The sequence below is a fragment of the Phalacrocorax aristotelis genome, chromosome 9 (genome assembly GCF_949628215.1).
Source record: "Phalacrocorax aristotelis chromosome 9, bGulAri2.1, whole genome shotgun sequence".
Lineage (NCBI taxonomy): Eukaryota > Metazoa > Chordata > Aves > Suliformes > Phalacrocoracidae > Phalacrocorax > Phalacrocorax aristotelis.
The window spans coordinates 8,142,869-8,161,991 of record NC_134284.1 but is presented as its reverse complement, the minus strand read 5'-3'; the positions used below and the strand labels follow the sequence as shown (position 1 = coordinate 8,161,991).

Here is a 19,123-nt window from a genome sequence, read left to right as displayed (position 1 = left end):
GTGTAGAATCCCCATTTTTAAACCGCTCCTTGATCACAGCACTTCTATGAAAACAAGAAGTATGACAAGAAAAAAAAGTATTTCTTTTACTTCACAGTTCATATTTACGATGCTCATTCAAGAAACAAGGCTTATTTGGGTTCCACTTTTATGCCTCTGCCTACAGGGGTCTGATGAGCACCTCTAGATTCTAAGAAGACTGGCCAAATGACTGGAAGTGCTACTGAGGAAAGGATGCTCTCAGTCATTATGTTGAAACTTGCTCATTTGATTGCGTATATTCATCTGAGCAAGAGAGATGAGCTAGCATGACTGTCTAGCTTAGTGATTAAGGCACTCACATTAGAGAGACAGCTGCATTTCAGTTTTGGTTTTGACCAAATGCTCTAACCAATGATCTTTGTGAAAGGCAGAATCTTTTTCCCCCCCTCTGAATTATAGGCTTTCATGGAGTTATATACTGATAGTCAGACAGGCAGTGGAATGCCCATTTTAGAACTAACCCCAGATTCGCAGAACTACTTAGGTTTGAAGGGACCTCCGGAGATTATCTCTCTGGTCCATCTTGCTACTCAAAGCAGGACCAACTTAGACCAGGTTACACAGTGTTGCCCAGCTGAGTTCTGAATACCTTTGCAAAAAAGAGATACTAGAATCTCTCCAGGCAGCCTGTTCTGATATGTGATTGCTTTTACTGTAAAAAAAACAAACCAGTAACATCACCACCCCCTCACATTTGTTACTATATAGTCAACTTGCATTCCTTACCTCTTGTGCTATCACCATGCACATCCAGGAAGCATCTACCATCATCTTCTCTGTACATATCCATTAGGTAGTTGAAGAGAGCAGTTTATAACTCCCTTTAACCTTCTCAAAGGAAAAACCCAGTTCTCTCACTGCCTCTTCTCACATTACATGTTTCATCATCCCCCTTATCACCTTGATGGCTCTTTGCTGGAGAATATATATGCAAGGTAGCATGTACCATCAGAAGTTAAGTAATTGTGCGTGTATCTGCAAAAGACATTTAGGTTCTGATGTGTATCAGTTGTGGTGAATGCCAGTGATACATTTACACTGATCTTAGGCATTCTTAACAGATTTTATATCATTGACACACACACATATATTTTGAGAACCTGAAACACAAAATATATTGTGCTCAACAGAAAAAAGTAAAATAAATTTATTTCATATATATGAAAAAGTATAAAAGGAAGTAGTTTAGATTTACTTGGAAGTGATAAATACTATTCTTTGTATTTCTGTACACCTCTCAAGAAGTGATAACTCACTACAGTGCTGAACACTGTATAAACACAAAATTAAACTTCCACGGTCCCAAAAAACATAAGACAAAAGACAGTATGTGGACACAAACAGAAGCTAAAGCACAACTCTTAATAAACCATACTGATCAATCAGACAGATGGCTCAGCATGTAGTACTTAACTACTTTACTGATCATGTTCTTGTCATGTATTGCTTCCAAATCAAATGCATATCATTCCTTCTAATTTGGAATGGATTCCCCTAATTTCTCCATCGTTCTGTTTGTTATAAATCTGTTTATACACACAGGCAAACAAGACGGTACAAAACTGAAAATTTATACGCTGAATAATTTATGAGATTTAGCAGAGCGTGTTATGAACACATGACAAATGAGATCGGCCCGATGTCTACAGACACCATATAGCGAACATTCTGCTGCGTAGTGCACGCACAGTAAAACAGTCAATGGCAGCGTGGTAGCTACTTTACCAGGTATAAATACATTTGCTCTCAATACCTTATCTATTCTTCTTGTCTTCCCAAGTGCAGCATTAACATACACCTAAAATAAATTACCTTTAAAGAAAAATTGTCCCCATATCCACATACGCAACCTCTCCGATTTAAATGGTGGAAAGGAGAATACCAATAACTACATGTACACTTCCCAAACAGCAGCAACTGCACATAGTAATTTACTAACTAATATATGTCAAACAAAAATAGTACTGAACATCTAATCTCCTCTATAGAGACGGAACACTTCAAGCAATGATCAAAAACCCCCAACAATATAGCCTCCATAGCCTTTGCTCTCCAAGAATTAAATACTACTACTCTTTCCAAGTTAATCTAATCCCAAATCTTTAAACACAAATTTTTACTGTTCCATTCACTCCTCTGTTGCTTTTATGGCAGCTTTTTCACAGAGGCTCTTCAAATATCCCAGACCTCACAACCCACAGTCTGCTCAGTATTTCAACAACAATTTATCCGTCTGCATCTTCCCTTATCCCAACAACATATGATACCCTACAACTACTTATGTATGATAACTAAACATCAGAGAATTATGCTACAAAAAAGGTTTGAGTACACATATGTATATCCACATGTACACACTCTTTTATATAAGTACTATCACCATTACCTTGGGCAAGTGCTGGTTTCAAAGCAGTTGTTCTCTTAATAGAGAACACCTTCAGAAGGTAAGTAGCACACAAAATCTCCATCTCTAGCCAAACTTTCAAAATTACATACAATTGTAATAACCACATAAACCGAGTTAAAGTTTTTTTGAAGGACAAGACTGGATCTTCAGACTACAGCCCTCTTCAGCTTTGGGTCGAGCTAATAAACTAATTTTGATCATTCTTCTGCTGAGTTTGTGGTTTTCAATATGAATCTACAGGGGATAAAGCCTGTCCATGCTTAAAAGTGCAAGGTCCTATTTCCTTTTGCTCATGTGCAACTGCTCTGCACTGGAATTTTTATATGATTTGCTTCCCTGTGTTCTTTCCTTTCCAATTATATCCCTCCCAGTGAAAATTTATTTTAATTTTCTTCCAATACATACTTTTTATAGAACAGAGGCGCTAAAATGGTGCTAAAAGAAATAAATTGAGGAATTACAATTAGATAATGAGTATTTTATGGACTCATTTGAATGGAGCCACTCCAGGAAAAGCTTGTCATTCTGGGAAAATGTGTTCATCCTTATCAGATATGTCTAAGGAACCTTTAGAGCTCACAATACACTTAACAGCACTGAGGCTCTACTTTACAGCCATACTATGCCAAGGATGTTGCCAATGCGCAAAATGTTCTTGATGCTCTAGAGGAGCATGATAAGGAAGAAATACAAGAGTCTTGCCATGTAAGATGTGACTAGCCTGCAAAAATGTAGGTTAAAATGTCATGTCAGGGGGAAAAATCCTGTTAAGGATGTTAAGCAACAAGAGAGCCCTGACTTGAAGAGAGAGCAGATTTGGGGGCTAGTTCCAAGGGGACTGTTTGCACTTAACAGAATTGCTGACATCTGTAATCCATGTTGTGTAGGTAACGCTTGCTTCCAATAGTGATACAACTTTATCTGTCGATATGACAAAGACACAAGGAGAACACTACATGCTGAAATACGCACTTGTATTTTACCTGTTGTCCCATGTATTTATTTATTCATTTATTTTCCTCAATAGAAAAGCTGACTTGTCTACTGCATAGTCATTTTTTTTCCTTCTGTGCTGGTATTTCAATTTGATAACACACAGAATAAGAGAGTTAAAGATCAGGGAAACCAATGCTTACTATCCGTCCTATTAAAACTTTCACTGATTACTGCCTAAACAAGAAACCCCCTCCATTTGTATTGCTGCAATGACTACAGCAGCTATTAAACTGGCAGCCAACACAACACACAATGCCACTTCTCCCCCAGCCTTTTGGCAGAACAATTGCCACAGTATACTCCAGGATGTAAAGCAGCCAGTCATGCCACTCCCGGATCAGTTCAGGATTGAACCTGCACCCTTCTAATTATATGTCCTCAGACAGAAATGAGAATGGTGCTAGAAAACTTACCATACAGACTGTATGGGACAGCGGTGATGACCATGTGAAATCCTTGTTGCAAAAGCAGTTTAAAACCAGCAAAAAAAATTTACTTGCCTCTTTTTTTTTTTAATAATCTTTATACTTCTAAGGTTCTTAGCTGTCTGCTTGATACTTATTTCAACAGAGCTTTTCAGACACATTAGATTTAAAGTACAGGCTTTAGGTAGCTCTCAAAAAAAAAATCTTTACTGTACTTACCCTGAAAGTTAATCAGAAGTCACTCCCACAACAAACAGACCAAGATGATGCATTTTGAGGTAGCCTGTTTAATCTGAACCAAATACCATAGCACTTAGTCAAGACACACAGAGTAAAGGAACAAGTGCTGAATGGGGCTGCACAAAAGAGTCGGCAGCTTCTAAAGTGTATGTTAAGTGAAAAGTGACTAGAAAAAGCCTAGTGCTACAGGTGACACCGGAGAACTATCAAAACTTCCTTAACTGGGCTTTAATGATATCGTTAGAGGAAAGAACTATCTTTTAAAAAACTGAAGTCAACAGATACTCTCTTCTATCTCACCTACAGGTAAGCATGATTCAAAGGAACTGTTAACAGAGGTGAAAGAACCTTTACATGAAGATAACTGTGACAGGGAAATGGGAAAAGTTAAAACCCAGATAAGAGAAAAAGACACCCTGCAGTGTAAATGGGCCTACAGTACATCTAACTATGTGAACAAAGAAGTCACTTCTCAGCCACAACAAAACTTCAGAGAATTTCAAGTCATCTAAACTAGAGATATATTTAACTGAAAGAGCTATGAATATGTTTATATAGAATCAAATGTTCCATTACTGTTTGTAATTCACTTTCGCTACCGATGAAAAAGTAATTTCCTTACATATTTCTTGTTCTTTCAGTAACATCTTCACCCCTTTCTTTTCTATTAAGTAATACTATTAAAAGTAGACTAAAAGTAGGACACCTTCTAGAATCAATATGCTATATATATTCATTTATATACTGAGTTGATTCACATACATCGATATATGCGTAATGTATGTAAGACAGTATACTATACTGTTAACTCTGTTCTGTATTATAAGGCACATTTTCTTCAAACTCTGTTTAAGGAAAATGATATGAAGTGTTCCAGAAAACCATCCTTGCTCATGAGATATGGATTACAAGAGAAACAGCAAGCACTAATTTTGGTCTTCGGTATTATTTCCCTTTATCTACCAGTCTGACACCATACAACACACAAGAACAAAGGTAGCTTCTAAGACTAGACATCTGGCAAAAGGAGAGCCTGGATTTAAAAATCTGTTTTATCTGAAAAGTGATGTACATGCTGGCTGTACGCAAGCAGAAGTGACAAGAGACAAAAACCCCGGACTGTGCTGAAAAGCCAAAGTAGTATAAACAGAGAAGGACATACAGGTATTACAAAGAGTGAGGCTGCATGCAGTGAGTATATAAGAAAGCACGTAAAATATATATATATATAACAAATTTGTTTTCCAAAGTAAGAATTCCAGAAATTTAAGTAAGTTGCAAGCGTAAGAGAGGCATTTAAATACTCATTACAGGCACAGACCAATTATGAGTCAACACATTAATGAGTTAACAAGCCCCCATTAATGAATTTGGAAACTAGGCCCTTCAATGCTTTATTGGAGTACCTGAAGCGTGATGAACTCTGGAAAACAGATTTGTTCTATGGAAAAAGCAAGCAAACATCCAAAGTTATTTACAGAGTGAACGCATAGTCTTAATGCTCTTAAACAAAAAACCCTTCGCAATCGAACAAGAAACACCATTATAAAATACCACCACTGTTTTTAATGCAAAACTCTTGGAACTTCTGTGTTTGCTATCCGGCTGACATAGTTATTTTAAGAACTTAATATTTTATCAGCTTGTCTGAATGCACACAAACTCCTTACACTTATTATACTACAATTCTAGATTAGGGAGCTAATTTAAATGGTTTATTTGTAGCTATAGAGGTAAGCAGCTATTTCTTAAGAACATACTTTCAGAAATTTAAATACAAGCAGAATTGTTTTACTCTTGCAAGCAACTTTATCCTGTCAAACAAAAGGTAATAGCCAAGACCAACGAGAGCAGATGAAGGAAAAACAAGGAAAAACTTCAAAGCCCCCAACAGATCACTAAACTATTTCTAATATAAAATTGCATGATAGTATCTTTGAAAACGTCATCGCATGCTGTGGTCATCTCTTGTTTAGGTGTCCGAGGCTATAACACTATTGGTTCTCCAGTTAACCCCATCTTGAGACTAACTAGTAACTACATCAGAAAGGAGATTATAATTTTTAAAACCAAAATAGCATGTGTTAATCTGAGAAATTTATTACTTATGTCCTAAAAACTACCTGTACATCAGATAGCACCTGCTGGTTCTCTCTGTGATCTGTGAGCTTCTTTCTTCAAAAGGAGGAGATGCACACAACTTTTTCCAGCACAGATTTAAGACCACCCTGGTCATCATGCAGAGGCAAAACGTTTGTGAGAAGAAGAAATTTAGCTGTAAAGCCTTCCTCTTTTGGAATTCAGGTTCCACCATCAGGAAAATCACTGATACCCCAAGCATTAATGGACAGGCTCGTTCTTACAGCATGATCAGCCAGCATGTAACTGCTTCGTCAGTTGCTAGGAAGCAACGAGCTCATTACACATCATCCGCACCCTCCACAAGGATGCTGGCACATGCTTCCCATCTGGGAATACTACTGATTGAAGTAACAGCGCTGGAGTGCCTGCCAGTCTTCAGTCGCTCATGGGGGGAGTATGGCAATACAGCAGGTGCTAGCTTTAGCTCTACCTTCAAGGTTTTAGGCTCTAGCCTTTGTGAGCCTGGCCAACACAATGCAACACACAAAGAGGTCAGAACAGCCTTCCACAGCTATGGGCAAGGATACCCCTTATTTTTGAAGGCCAAACCTAGACAAAGATGCTCTTCCTGAAGTTTTGGCCTACACATGGCTTCTCTGACTAGGGCAATGATTGCCACTATTCTACAGTCTGTGTTAAAGGAGAATTCAGTAAAAAGGCTGGGGGAAGAAAAAAAAGTATCTTCTTTTCAGTCATTAAGGGAGCACAAGATTTTGAGACATTTACAGAAGACATACAGAAACGTAGTGATCTCCAAGCTGTATACATTAAAACTCTGGAATGGATGTCAGCTGTGAACAATCTAGGTCACTTCAAAGCCTAAACATGCAACCTTAATGCATCTTTTCAGCTGTTTGTCTCATTAGAACTTCACAGTTCTACTCACAATAAAAGGAAGAAAAAAAAAAAAATCTGTCAAGAAATAAAAAAGCCACCCCACCTCCATATGCCAGGAAATTTATTAACTAACAATCTATCTGCATTACACAGAGATGGTATCTAATGATTTCCATGTACCTGTCATATGTCAAACACCATCCAAGAATTCTTAGTGCTGGTGAATTAATAAGCACATAAGGGAATACAGCTGTAGATATGCATAGATACCTATACCTTCAAATCCTTAGGCAATTCAAAATGCCTTTTTTTTTTTTTTTCAACAATTGCATAATGAAACATAAGGAGGAATGAGAAGGAAGGCAAATCGAGGTGATTCACTCATCAAATGCATAGAACAATAGCTCTATTTGAAGGGGACAGGTAAACACAAAAATGCGTGGAACAATAGCTCTATTTGAAGGGGACAGGTAAACACAAAAATTGTCAACCTTCCCCTCTTACCTGAAGGTAAGACTAAATTCTTAAGAATTCAATATGACCAAGATACAAAAATGCTCAGCACTAATATATGAAATAATGTCATGGACACTCACGTATCAGTTAAAAGCATTGTAAAATAACCACTTAGTTTGAAACAATATGTACCTAAGTCCTTACCTGTCTCAACAATTTCTCAACAGCTGACATCACCATGAGTCCTCTCCACACAACCGGGGCAGTCTCTTCTATCAAGAAACCCATAGACATGCTGAAACCACAAAGCAAGAACTTAAGCTTTACAGCACAATACCATGTATATATGTAAAGAAGCTTGATTTAAATTAAAACATATGCTCACCATGCAATTCCATAGTTCTTAAGGGGCCTCATAAGATTTTCTAAAACAGAAGCAAAAAAGGGTTTTTTTGGAGGGGGTAGTTGTTTTGAGGGTTTTGGGTTTAGGTTGTTATGTTTTTTTAAATAAATAACCTTACACAATTTTTTTCCCCTTTTAAGAGCAGTTTTCCATCTCTGTTAAAAGCATTTATCTATTTTTCCCCTCATCCCTTCAATATATGTATACATGGTATCTATTCTACCCAAGAACCTGGCCCTGCTTTTTCTTAGGTTGTTCATTTCACTGATACCATTCACCTTTTGCTAGAATAACAATGCATTTGCCCATAACATAATGTCAGTTTGTGCACCTGAAACAGACTTAATCTATTTGTATGAAATCCCCGTGCTGGGAGGCATAAATACCCTATTAGGCAGCCGCCTTCTTCTGCAATACTTCGCTAAATGTGGAGCCATCTACATCAGGACAAAATAAAAATCCTACAACATGATGGGATTTTAAATTCTTTCTTTTAAACTATGCTATTCACTATTCCAATGAATCAGAGGATTATTCCCATTAACACACCAGGGTTTTGGAGAATTCTCCTTGTATTAAGTCTGCTTTGGAACCCCAGAGGAGAGGTGCCAAATAAAGCCATCCCTAAACTTCATGCTCTCAACAGCTCTGGGTAAGAAGTCCTGGACTTCTTCAGACTGGCAGGAGTTCTAGAATTTCTGTAGGAACAGAAGATGCTTATTTGAACATTGTGTAATGTCCTTGTCGTGCTCCATATTCCTATGCTTTCCAGTGTCAAGAAAAAAAAAAAGGGGGGGGGGGGGGGGCAGTAATATTGTAATTACTCTGCTGGCAAAGGGGCAAACAAGCAGAAAGTAAACAGAAAGAGTGCATTCAAAACAAAACCTCACAAAGGCTAAAAACTACTCTTTATATTCTCTGCCATCTAAATCCACACCTAACCTCAAAGTGGCGCACACACACAAAAAAATTTATTTGGTCAAGCTAGTTTATTTTAAGAGCATGAACAGGCAGGAACCAGCAGAAAACAGAGAGAATACTTTAAGCAATAAAAAAATATTATAATACATATCTTGACAGACACCTTTGATGCACCGAAAGTGAAATATATATAGATAGTAAAATAAAAACAATGTGAATATAATGCAGGGCATTCAAAGCTGAACTCCAAATTCAGAAAAGATAACACCCAAGAGCATGCAAATTAAACAGGTAAACTCCACAGATGAAAGCTTTCAAGAATTCAAGTGGGCATTCAGGGCATGTGATATTGTATAAATATGGCTGAAAATAAATTAGATGTTTTGGTTTACAAATCAAAAAGAACAGAACAGGAAGCTAAACAAATCACTTGCATGACTATTGCATTCAGGAATTAAAATGGAACTGCTGTTGGAAAAAGAGATGGGCTTGGTCTGATGCACTGCGCCAGTGTAATACAACTCTTCTCTATTTGCACAACTCCTTTCCGTGTTTGTTCAGGGCTTATTTTGGCGGCATTATAGGAATGAATTTAGGAAAACAGGAAAAAAGGGGGAGGCCAATCCTTGACCACTCAGCACATGAGGACCAGAAACTGGAGGGTAAGAAGAATGGAAAAGATGCATTTCTTCCGAGAAAGTTCACCAAAATACTGCACCACTTCGCAGTTCAATCCAAGTGCTCTACAGTCTATCAGTCAAATATCCTGAGGCTAGCACCTCAACATCCACTATCTGCATGGACTGTTTCTTCTGTCCAAGTAGACATCTAACGTCACAAAACAGACACACCTTCGGAGATCTCCCTCTCATTCAGCTCAGTGGGTAAAATAGGAGTAGGCCTACAGAGTAGCCAAAGGGGGCCCCTCTGTCATTAAAACATGTGCACTGTTTATTTCTCTATGGTTAAGTTTCATTTTATGAAGACTAGCTCTTATTTTCTTTGGTTAACAACAAGGACTATAAACTGCTCCAAGCAGCAAGATTTAATCAAATTTATATAATGCACAAGAACAATTCACAGCCTGCTGTATATTCTAGCTATAACGTTCTGCATACACTCAAAGTAATACAAAATACTGCAGAGCACCCCACTGTTTGCCTACTGCTAAAAAGCATTCTTAAGACTATCTCAAATCTAAAGTGCTTCAGTGGGCTCTGATAATCACCCTTGTCTCATCAAAAGCAACAGGCATTCCTCCTCCTTCACCCTGGGTCTTGTGAAGATTTTCTAAAACATAACATGTAAAGAAGATTTAGCTTAATGAGATCTCAGTAACATCTCTAATTCCCAGTGCTTTCCAAGCAGAGTTAACACTTCCTTCTCTGTTATCAGATACCTACCATACAGCTCCAAAAATCCAACACACAACAAAACAGATTTCTTAAAATCTCAACACACAGCAATAACATCAATAAAATATCCGTGTTTACAACTTTGCAGTAAGCATGATGGCCCTAAATAGAAGGGTGCTGTGTTTTCTTTCAACATACAAAATCAGATCAATAAGATCAACAGAGCGCCAATGAAAAGTCAATAAAATGCCTTTTCTGGTAGGAAACAAGTAGGGCACTGGAAAAGGCAGGCACATGCAAATTCATGACACCATTACAGCAGACTGCTCATTAAAAGATTTCTAGGACTGGTCTACAGGCTGGATTGTTATTCACGTGGGGAAGAATGACGCTGAAGTCATTAGGATGAATCTTCTGCATTTTGTAATTTTTTTTAAACATCTTTCCCCCCCAAGAAAAAATCAAGCCTTGCAGACTCTCCTGACAAGGTAACCAACTTACTCCATTCTTTTTCTCTAGAAAGCCCAACATAGCCGTTCAATGGTGGCCACAGGTTAGTGCAACACAGAAAGTATGTACAGAGCTATATATATGGTTTTGGCTGCGATACAGTTAAATGTCTTTATTGCAGCTTGCATGGTGCTATGTTTGGCATTTGTGGCTAGAAACTGTTGATAACACAGGGATGTTTCCATTACTGCTGAGCAGTGCTCACAGAGAGTCAAGGCCTTTTCTGCCTTACCCCACCCCACCAGCGAGGAGGCTGGGGGGGCACAACAAGCTGGGAGAGGACACAGCCGGGACAGCTGACCCCAACTCACCAAAGGGATATCCCACGCCGTATGACATTATGCTCAGCATATAGAGCTGGGGGAAGAAGGAGGAAGGGGCAGGGTTGTGTAGTGTGACGGCATTTGTCTTCCCAAGTAACCGTTACGCGTGATGGAGCCCTGCTTTCCTGGAGACGGCTGAACACCCGCCTGCCCATGGGAAGCAGTGATTGAATTCCTTGTTTTGCTTTGCTTGTGTGCATGGCTTTTGCTTTACCTGTTAAGCTGTCTTTATCTCAATCCACGAGTTTTTGCACTTTTACCCTTCAGGTTGTCTCTCTCATCCCACTGCAGGCGAGTGTGCAAGTGGCTGCGTGGTGCTCAGTTGCCCGCTGGGGTTAAGCCACAAGGAGATATTTCAGTTCTTGGACTAGTTTTCAGAAGAGGTGTGCTAACTGATTCATTAGAGCAAGCAAAGGCTTACACTCAGTCTTATCTCATCAGGTAAGTAAAGATCATTATTCTAGAAGACTGTGATGTTATACTACACCTCCTTAGGAGGGATAATGCTGTTTAAGGAAAGCAAAGGTAGCTTATAATTATTCAATCTGAGTACTGTGGATCATGCAACACCCTACCAAATCTATTTTGAGCTCACTGACTGAGCGAGCACTAACGCAGGGGAGTTGCTCAGAATTTTCAAGTGCCTGAAATAACAGGTAGGTTGGAAGTTTTTACCATTGCAAAGGCAAAAAAAATACCCAAATATGAGACAAGAACACTAGCAGCTCAGATTGCCTTCCCTGTTAGAGATTTCCTATTGTACTTGGCTATTTTTGGAACCTGACACTGTACTGGAAGATCAGAGACTTCCTAGAACTGGTTATTTTACCTAATTTTTGTTTTCAAAAAAATTTTATTAGTGTAAATCACCTGTCTGTCTTAACTGGATTTTGGTCATCAAGCGGGCAAGTGGTGATTTTAAGTTCTTCTAAGATGTGACTTCAATAGCTAAATCTACGAAAAAGTAGAACAATCGTACAGTTTTCCAGTTAAAAACATCCTACTGACCTCTGCATGCAGATTTCCAAATGTTTCCAAAGACACTACAGAAGTGCAGAAGTGCAGAAGTGTTTGCCAGCACAGACGCCACTGCAAGCTCTAGGTTATGCTCTGAATGCATCTGATTCCTGATTCTTAGCTTTTACACAAGCCCCATTTCCGTAACACCTGTGCACCCAAAATAAACATTTTTACCTAACAATGTGCTTCTGAGGTGGGGAATTATTTTCTCATGTTACAGATGAGGGAATAAAGACCTGAACTGTTAGACTTGCTCTAGGTTATCCAAAAATCCTGTGGATTCAGAGACCTATGCTGTATTCCCTCAAGGTCTGATGCTCCAACAGAGCCATGGCTCCATTTACAGTATCTCCAACGTTGGAAAGCATGTAATGCACAACTGAAACATCTAGGAGATCTAAGCAGTTTAGGTGCATTGCTAGCTACATATCTTCCCTTGAAACTCCCAAAAATATAGAAAAGAATTAAAATTTTAAAAAGCAAACTGAGGCAGAACCAGCATACAACAGTAAAGCTGTATAAAGTTACACTACCTGTTGTCTATAATACTTAAGTCTCCAAATAACATTTTAGCTTCTCACATTTAAGCATTAAAGCAGCAGCTTCAAAAGTGTATTTCTCAGTAGCTCATACGTTTCTACCAACTCACATCTCAGTGTCATCTCACTGCCTCAAACACAGATGATGTACGGCACAACAAAACACACAGCCACCATGCTAATCAGAGACACTGCAGAGTAGCCTGTGGATTCCAGTACATTAAACAAGATTATTTGAGACAAACTCAATTAATGTGCCATACATGCAGACAAGCTGAAACAGATTTTCAGCATGGTCACTTGTAAAATCTCAAAAATTTTTCCATCATTTGTTTTTCTATTGTGTACAGTTTCATGCTGCAGTGACTACAGAACACTATCACAACCTAAGTCAGGACTCCGACTTACACAGCACCTTCTGTTAATCACAGTAAACAGTACTTCTCATGTGGCTGCCGTTATGTAGAAGTATAAGGAACTTACTTGTTGTTTATTCTGAAAGTCACATCCCAAGATAAACTTTCTGTAATGGGAGGATCCATGCTCCAGTCAAGGACACAAAGGCTTAAGACTATACAGGGTTTCCAGAAACACGAGGGGGGAAAAGGGGAGAACGGAAGAGGGGAAAAAGAGTAAGAAGGAAGAGGGGAAAAGAAGGGAGGGGCCATAGGACAGGAAGAGTAACAAAAAGGTGGAGCTTTACTCGTTTACACAAGTAAATGTCTCCTGCCACTCTGGATGCCTTAGGGAGCTGAGATTTGAATAGAGAGTATAGGGGAGAGTCATACCTTCTGAAGGGGCAGCTAGATGCCAGACACCATACTCCAGTGTGTTTAAAGCAGTACTAGTTTCCCAAGCAAAGGCAAGTGAATTCCACACACGGTGCAGTAAAGGGAGAAGAAATGCAGTGGAGGGGGACAAATAGGAACAGGGCCCCAGGGTGTCCCACAATAAAACACAGTGACACCAACCTATCAGAGGGGAAAGGATGCTGTCACCAAAAGAGTATTAGTCAGAGCCACAAATTTTAAATTATTGTTTTAAACGCTTATACCAGAAGGCCAGAATATTCTATGGCAAGTGACAGACTAATTGAGGCTTCAAGCTTATTTTCACACTGTGTTAAAAGTTTATTTGCAGGATTGCCCCAGAAATACTGCAATTTGTATTTTAAGCTTGAAGAGCTCCACACAAGAAATGCTGTGATTTCCCATTACACCCTGCACTGTTACCTAAACACAAAGACATCACAAATACTTAAACCAAAGCAAACTAGCAATGAGACTTAGAGAGCATTATTAAATGCTCACAGTTCAACTTTAAGAAACAAATGCATAAAGAAATTCAGCTTTTACCAAAAGAGTTGCTTCTCATATTCAGCCAGTTTACCAATTCCATTACCTGAGTAGGTTTTCCACGTTTTCTCCTCTTGACAGACTGCAGAAGAAACAAAGCTCTGTAAAAGCTTTTTCATTAACAGAACTGTTTTGCAGATATGACTTCATCACTCCTACCTAAAAGCAAAACAACTAATTGCTTGCTGGAAGACTATACTTCAAAAGCAAGTCAGGCACAAGTAAACTGCACAGTGATTTAGTCATGTTTGTTACATTTTAAAGCATTATTGACTTGTTAGGCTTAGAATAGTAACACGGGACTAGCTTTAAGTATCTAGCCATTACCTTCCATCACAAATGTCTTCTTTACAATCATTAAAATAACCCACATTTTGAAAAGCCTTTGGATCCCCATGGACCAAAAAAAGTTTATTTATAGCGGATCAAAAGCTTTATTAGACTAATATGGGTGGATTCTTTTAGTTCATTATACCCATGAGGAATGAAATAGGCTAATACAACATTCAGTTCAAGGCTTCTGTCCTGACACACGAAACCTCTGGGAAGGCTCGTGTTATCCGAAGCACTGACTTGCTTCTGTGAGAGGAGGACTGCCCAGGCCAGTCACATTAACAGGGTGACTGACAGCAGTAAAGCAGAACAGGGAGAAGCAGGAACCCGAGGGGCTGACATTCCCTATGCATTATCTTCAATTCAAGATCCAACTTCAAAAAACATTCCAGTTAACTAGGGACTTTCATTGCTTTCAAAGCAAAAACGACAGAACTCAGTACATTTGAGTTGATTCAGCCATTTTACGTTCAATATTGTAATCAAGACCCAGAAGAAGAAATGCAGGTGAAAAGACATGGAGGGAAAAAAAAACTGTTCAAAGGATTATGTGAATTTTAAAAAAAAAAAGGCACCTGGACACTGATGACATAGGTGAAAACTACAGTAAACTTGACGATTCTCCACTTCAAGATAAAAAAGTGTTTCTGTGTATATTAAATATTCCTTTTTGCATTTCACGTGAATCCCCTCATACATCCTTCTGTGATTTTATTTTAATTTTACTGCTTGTAAAGTGAAGTTCTATGTACTTTACAAGATTATGACCATCAACTAAGGCAAAAGAAAAGGAAAGAAATTATAGCTTTTAAACTCTTACTAGCACTTGTAGCCTCTGGTCACTATAGGGAAAAGGAATAATATACATTTTTTCTATTTTTGATGTATTCCGCTTCATTTCTTTATTCTGAAGAGCCACCCCATTGTACTGTAGAGAAGGGGAAGGCAAGAGAGGAGAAACCCAGCAAAGGAAAAAAACATAGAAGTGAAATTGCAAGGTAAAAATATTGAGAAATTCAGAATTAGTTACAGTTCTTTAATTTTACTTCAAGCAGAGAAGAGGGATGGAAACATTTTGCTCTGAAATAAGCAAAAAGGTAGTGTTCAGTGTACAAACAAAAATGAATAATTTCTTCTGCTTATAGTAACATGATAGATACACATTTAATTCTACGTACATAATAAAACCATTTTGCAATTTAATTCCAATTTGTATAAAAGTTGTACCAGACAAATCATTTGTATCTTCAAGAGTAAACTTTAAAGAGTAATGAATAATTCCTAGCCATAATCCATTTCAAAACATTCATAGTTACTGCACTGCAGGATTAACAACAGGACAAGAAATACACTTCCGCTTTCAAGTACTTCAAATGTATTTTTTCAGGTTACAGTGTTTCAGTAATTTATATTGCAATAGCATTCAGTAAAATCTGATTTGCCACTTACCCAAAAAAAGACTGCTCTCAGTAAGAACCTTTCATAACTACACCACACTTCTCATCTTACAATTACAAAAAAAGGCAAAAAAGCCTAAGTATGAATTTATGTATAATGAAGAATAAAATTTTAATATATTAACTGCTAGAGGGTTTTTATTTTTTGAACAACAGCCCACAACTGCATGCCTATAAATAATTCCTTGCAGAGCTGGGTATCCTCCACCTCCTTTCTCTTCCAAGTAAAGGTCATCAATTTTTTTCCATAAGTGAACTCAACAATAGCTGAATTAATCCAGTTTGAGGTTAACTGTTACAGACTTGAGGGGAACAGTCAAGGTTCAGAATAAAATATATAACACTTAAGTATTCTTCTCATTTTCAACTGCATCACCACATATGAAAGAGCCTCCAAAATATAGATCACAACTAATTACAACATTCTCAATTATTATTTTGTCACATGTAGGACACAGAGGACTATTCTACTTCAGCCATCCAGATAAACTGAAATAAAACATCACCAAAAGTAAAACACAGGATTTCAGTTCAGTCTTCTTTCAAAACAGAATCAGTACAGCATACCTTTAGACTATACACAATCTAAAAATCACTTGTTCACAAATCAAGTAGCAAATACCACTTTTCTTAAAGAATCAAACTTAGTTTTTAGTTAAATTAGTCATGATTACAACCTTGGACTTCAAGAGGGCCAACTTCAGCCTCTTCAAAGACCTGCTTGGAGGAATCCCATGGGCTAGGGCTCTAGAAGGTAAGGGGGTCCAAGAGAGCTGGTCAATATTCAAGGACCACTGCCTCCAAGCTCAAGAGCAGTGCATCCCTAGGAGGGAGAAGTCAGGCAGAGGAGCCACAAGACCCACACGGATGAGCAAAGAGCTTCCTCAGAAACTCAAATGGAAGAGGGAGGTTCACAGTATATGGAAAAGGGACTGGCCGCTTGGGAGGAATATAGAAATGTTGTCAGGGTGTGCAGAGATGTGACAAAGAAGGCCAAGGCCCGCTTTGAACTAAATCTGGTGAGGGATATCAAAGATAACAAGAAGGGCTTCTTTAAATACATTAGTAAAAAGAAGACTGGGGATACAGTGGGCCCACTGCTGAACAAGGAGGGGGCCCTGGTGATGCAGGACGCAGAGAAGGCAGGGTTACTAAATGCCTTCTTTGCTTCAGTCTTCACTGCTAAGGCTGGCCCTCAGGCATCTCAGCCCCCAGAGGTGAGAGAGACAATCTGGAGAAAGCAGGACATCCCCTTGGTTGAGGAGGATTGGATCAGAGATCACCCAGGCAAACTAGACCCTTGCAAATCCATGGGCCCTGATGGGATGCACCCATGAGTGCTGAAGGAGATGGCGGATGTTCTTGCCAAGCCACTCTCCATCATCTTCGAAAGGTCATGGAGGACAGGAGAGGTGTCCAAGGACTGAAGGAACACAAATGTCACTCCAATCTTCAAAAAGGGCAAGAAGGAGAACCTGGGAAACTACAGGCCAGTCAGCCTCACCTCCATCCCCAAGAAGGTGACGGAGCAGTTCATCCTGGAGGTCATCTCCAGGCATGTAGAAGACAAGAAGGTTATCAGAAACAGTCAACATGGATTCACCAAGAGAAGATCATGCTTGACCAACCCGATAGCCTTCTATGATGGCGTGACTGGCTGGGTCAACGAAGGGAGAGCAGTGGATGTTGTCTATCTTGACTTCAGTAAGGCATTCAACACTGTCTCCCATAGCATCCTCACAGGCAAGCTAAGGAAGTGTGGGTTGGATGAGTGGACAGTGAGGTGGATGGAGAACTGGCTCAACAACAGAACTCAGAGGGTTGTGATCAATGGAGCAGAGTCTGGATGGAGGCCTGTCACTAGCGGTGTTCCCCAGGGGTCTGTGCTAGGTCCAGTCATGTTCAACATATTCATCAGTGACCTGGATGATGGGATAGAGTGCAACCTCAGCAAGTTTGCTGATGATACCCAGCTGGGAGGAGTGCTGATACACCAGAAGGCTGTGCTGCCATCCAACAAGACCTGGACAGGCTGGAGAGCTGGGCCAAGGGGAACCTCATGAAATTTAACAAAATCAAGTGTAACATCCTGCACCTGGGGAGGAACACCCCATGCACTGGTACATGTGGGGGCTGATCTAGTGAAAAGCGGCTCTGTTGAGAAGGACCTGGGAGTGCTGGTGGACAACAAGCTGACCCTGAGCCAGCAATGTGCCCTTGTGGCCAAGAAGGTCAATGGTATCCAGGGCTGCATTAAAAGGAGTGTGGCCAGCAGATCGAGAGAGGTTATCCTCCCCCCATACCCTGCCCCGGTGAGACCACATTTGGAGTACTGCGTCCAGTTCTGGGTTGGTTTTAGAAAGACAGGGAAATGCTTGAGCAAGTCCAGCGGACAGCTACCAAGATGATCAGGGGACTGGAGCATCTCCCATATGAGGAAAAGCTGAGACACCTGGGTTTGTTCAGCCTGGAGAAGAGAAGACTGAGGGGGGATTTCATCAATACCTACAAATATCTAAAGGGTGGGTGTCAGGACGATGGGACTAGGCTCTTTTCAGTGGTGCCCAATGACAGGACAAGGGGCTATGGGCACAAGTTGGAGCACAGGAAGTTCCACCTGAATAGGAGAAAAAACTTCTTTCCTGTGCGGGTGCCAGAGCAGCGGCACAGGCTGCCCAGGGGGGCTGTGGGGTCCCTTCCCTGCAGACATTCACACCCCGCCTGGATGCGTTCCTGTGCCCCCTGCTCTGGGTGTGCCTGCTCAAGCAGGGGGGTTGGACAAGATGACCTCCAGAGGTCCCTTCCAACCCCTACCACTCTGTGATTCTGTGATGTGGCTGCACTGGTAAAACATGATAAAGACAACATTGTTTGAGAATATCTTTTAAAACCCTTATGGTAAGATCAAGGAACTTCTTCATGGTTACCTCAATAACTACCCTATCAATGTAACATTTTCTCTATTTAATTAGCCCACTCCAAATTTTCTATTTATAATCCTCAAATGAATGCACCATAATCCCTTGATACAGCTATTCCCAGCAGACATCTTTAGAAAAATCACAACAGATTCTATTTTCAATTAGCACTTTCTGTACAAGATTCTGCTATCACAGTCTAAAGAACAGTCTAAAAGTCACATGTGTCCCAGTGAAAAAATGCAACTGTCCATTTCTGACTTTAGAATTTTATCAGTAATTTCATTTCAATAGCTCCTGCAGTATCATTAGACTCAATTGGGCCAGACAAAACTACCGCTAGCTTTCTCTCAGAAGTTACTTTTTATTCGAAGTTTTGAAAACAAATGCCCACTACAGATCTTTTGAATGTACTATTTTAATTAGAAATAAAAAAGACACTGA

General features: G+C 39.5%; 1 protein-coding gene across 14 annotated transcripts in view; it reads right to left on the bottom strand.

Annotated features, from left to right (window-relative positions):
• NUBPL (NUBP iron-sulfur cluster assembly factor, mitochondrial) overlaps positions 1–19,123 on the bottom strand; it is an 88,147-nt gene that overhangs the window by 47,209 nt on the left and 21,815 nt on the right. For 8 of the 14 annotated variants that reach the window (XM_075103315.1, XM_075103310.1, XM_075103312.1 and 5 more), the window contains 2 exons: positions 7,931–7,970; positions 7,750–7,840 (listed from right to left, as the gene is read on the bottom strand). The exons of 2 other annotated variants lie outside the window; for them this stretch is intronic. In XM_075103315.1, coding sequence (XP_074959416.1) covers positions 7,750–7,840; positions 7,931–7,970 — 131 coding nt within the window. Of the gene's footprint in view, positions 1–7,749; positions 7,841–7,930; positions 7,971–14,017; positions 14,131–19,123 lie in introns of all 14 variants that reach the window. 4 more of the 14 variants (XM_075103322.1, XM_075103320.1, XM_075103321.1 and 1 more) reach the window with 2 other exon arrangements.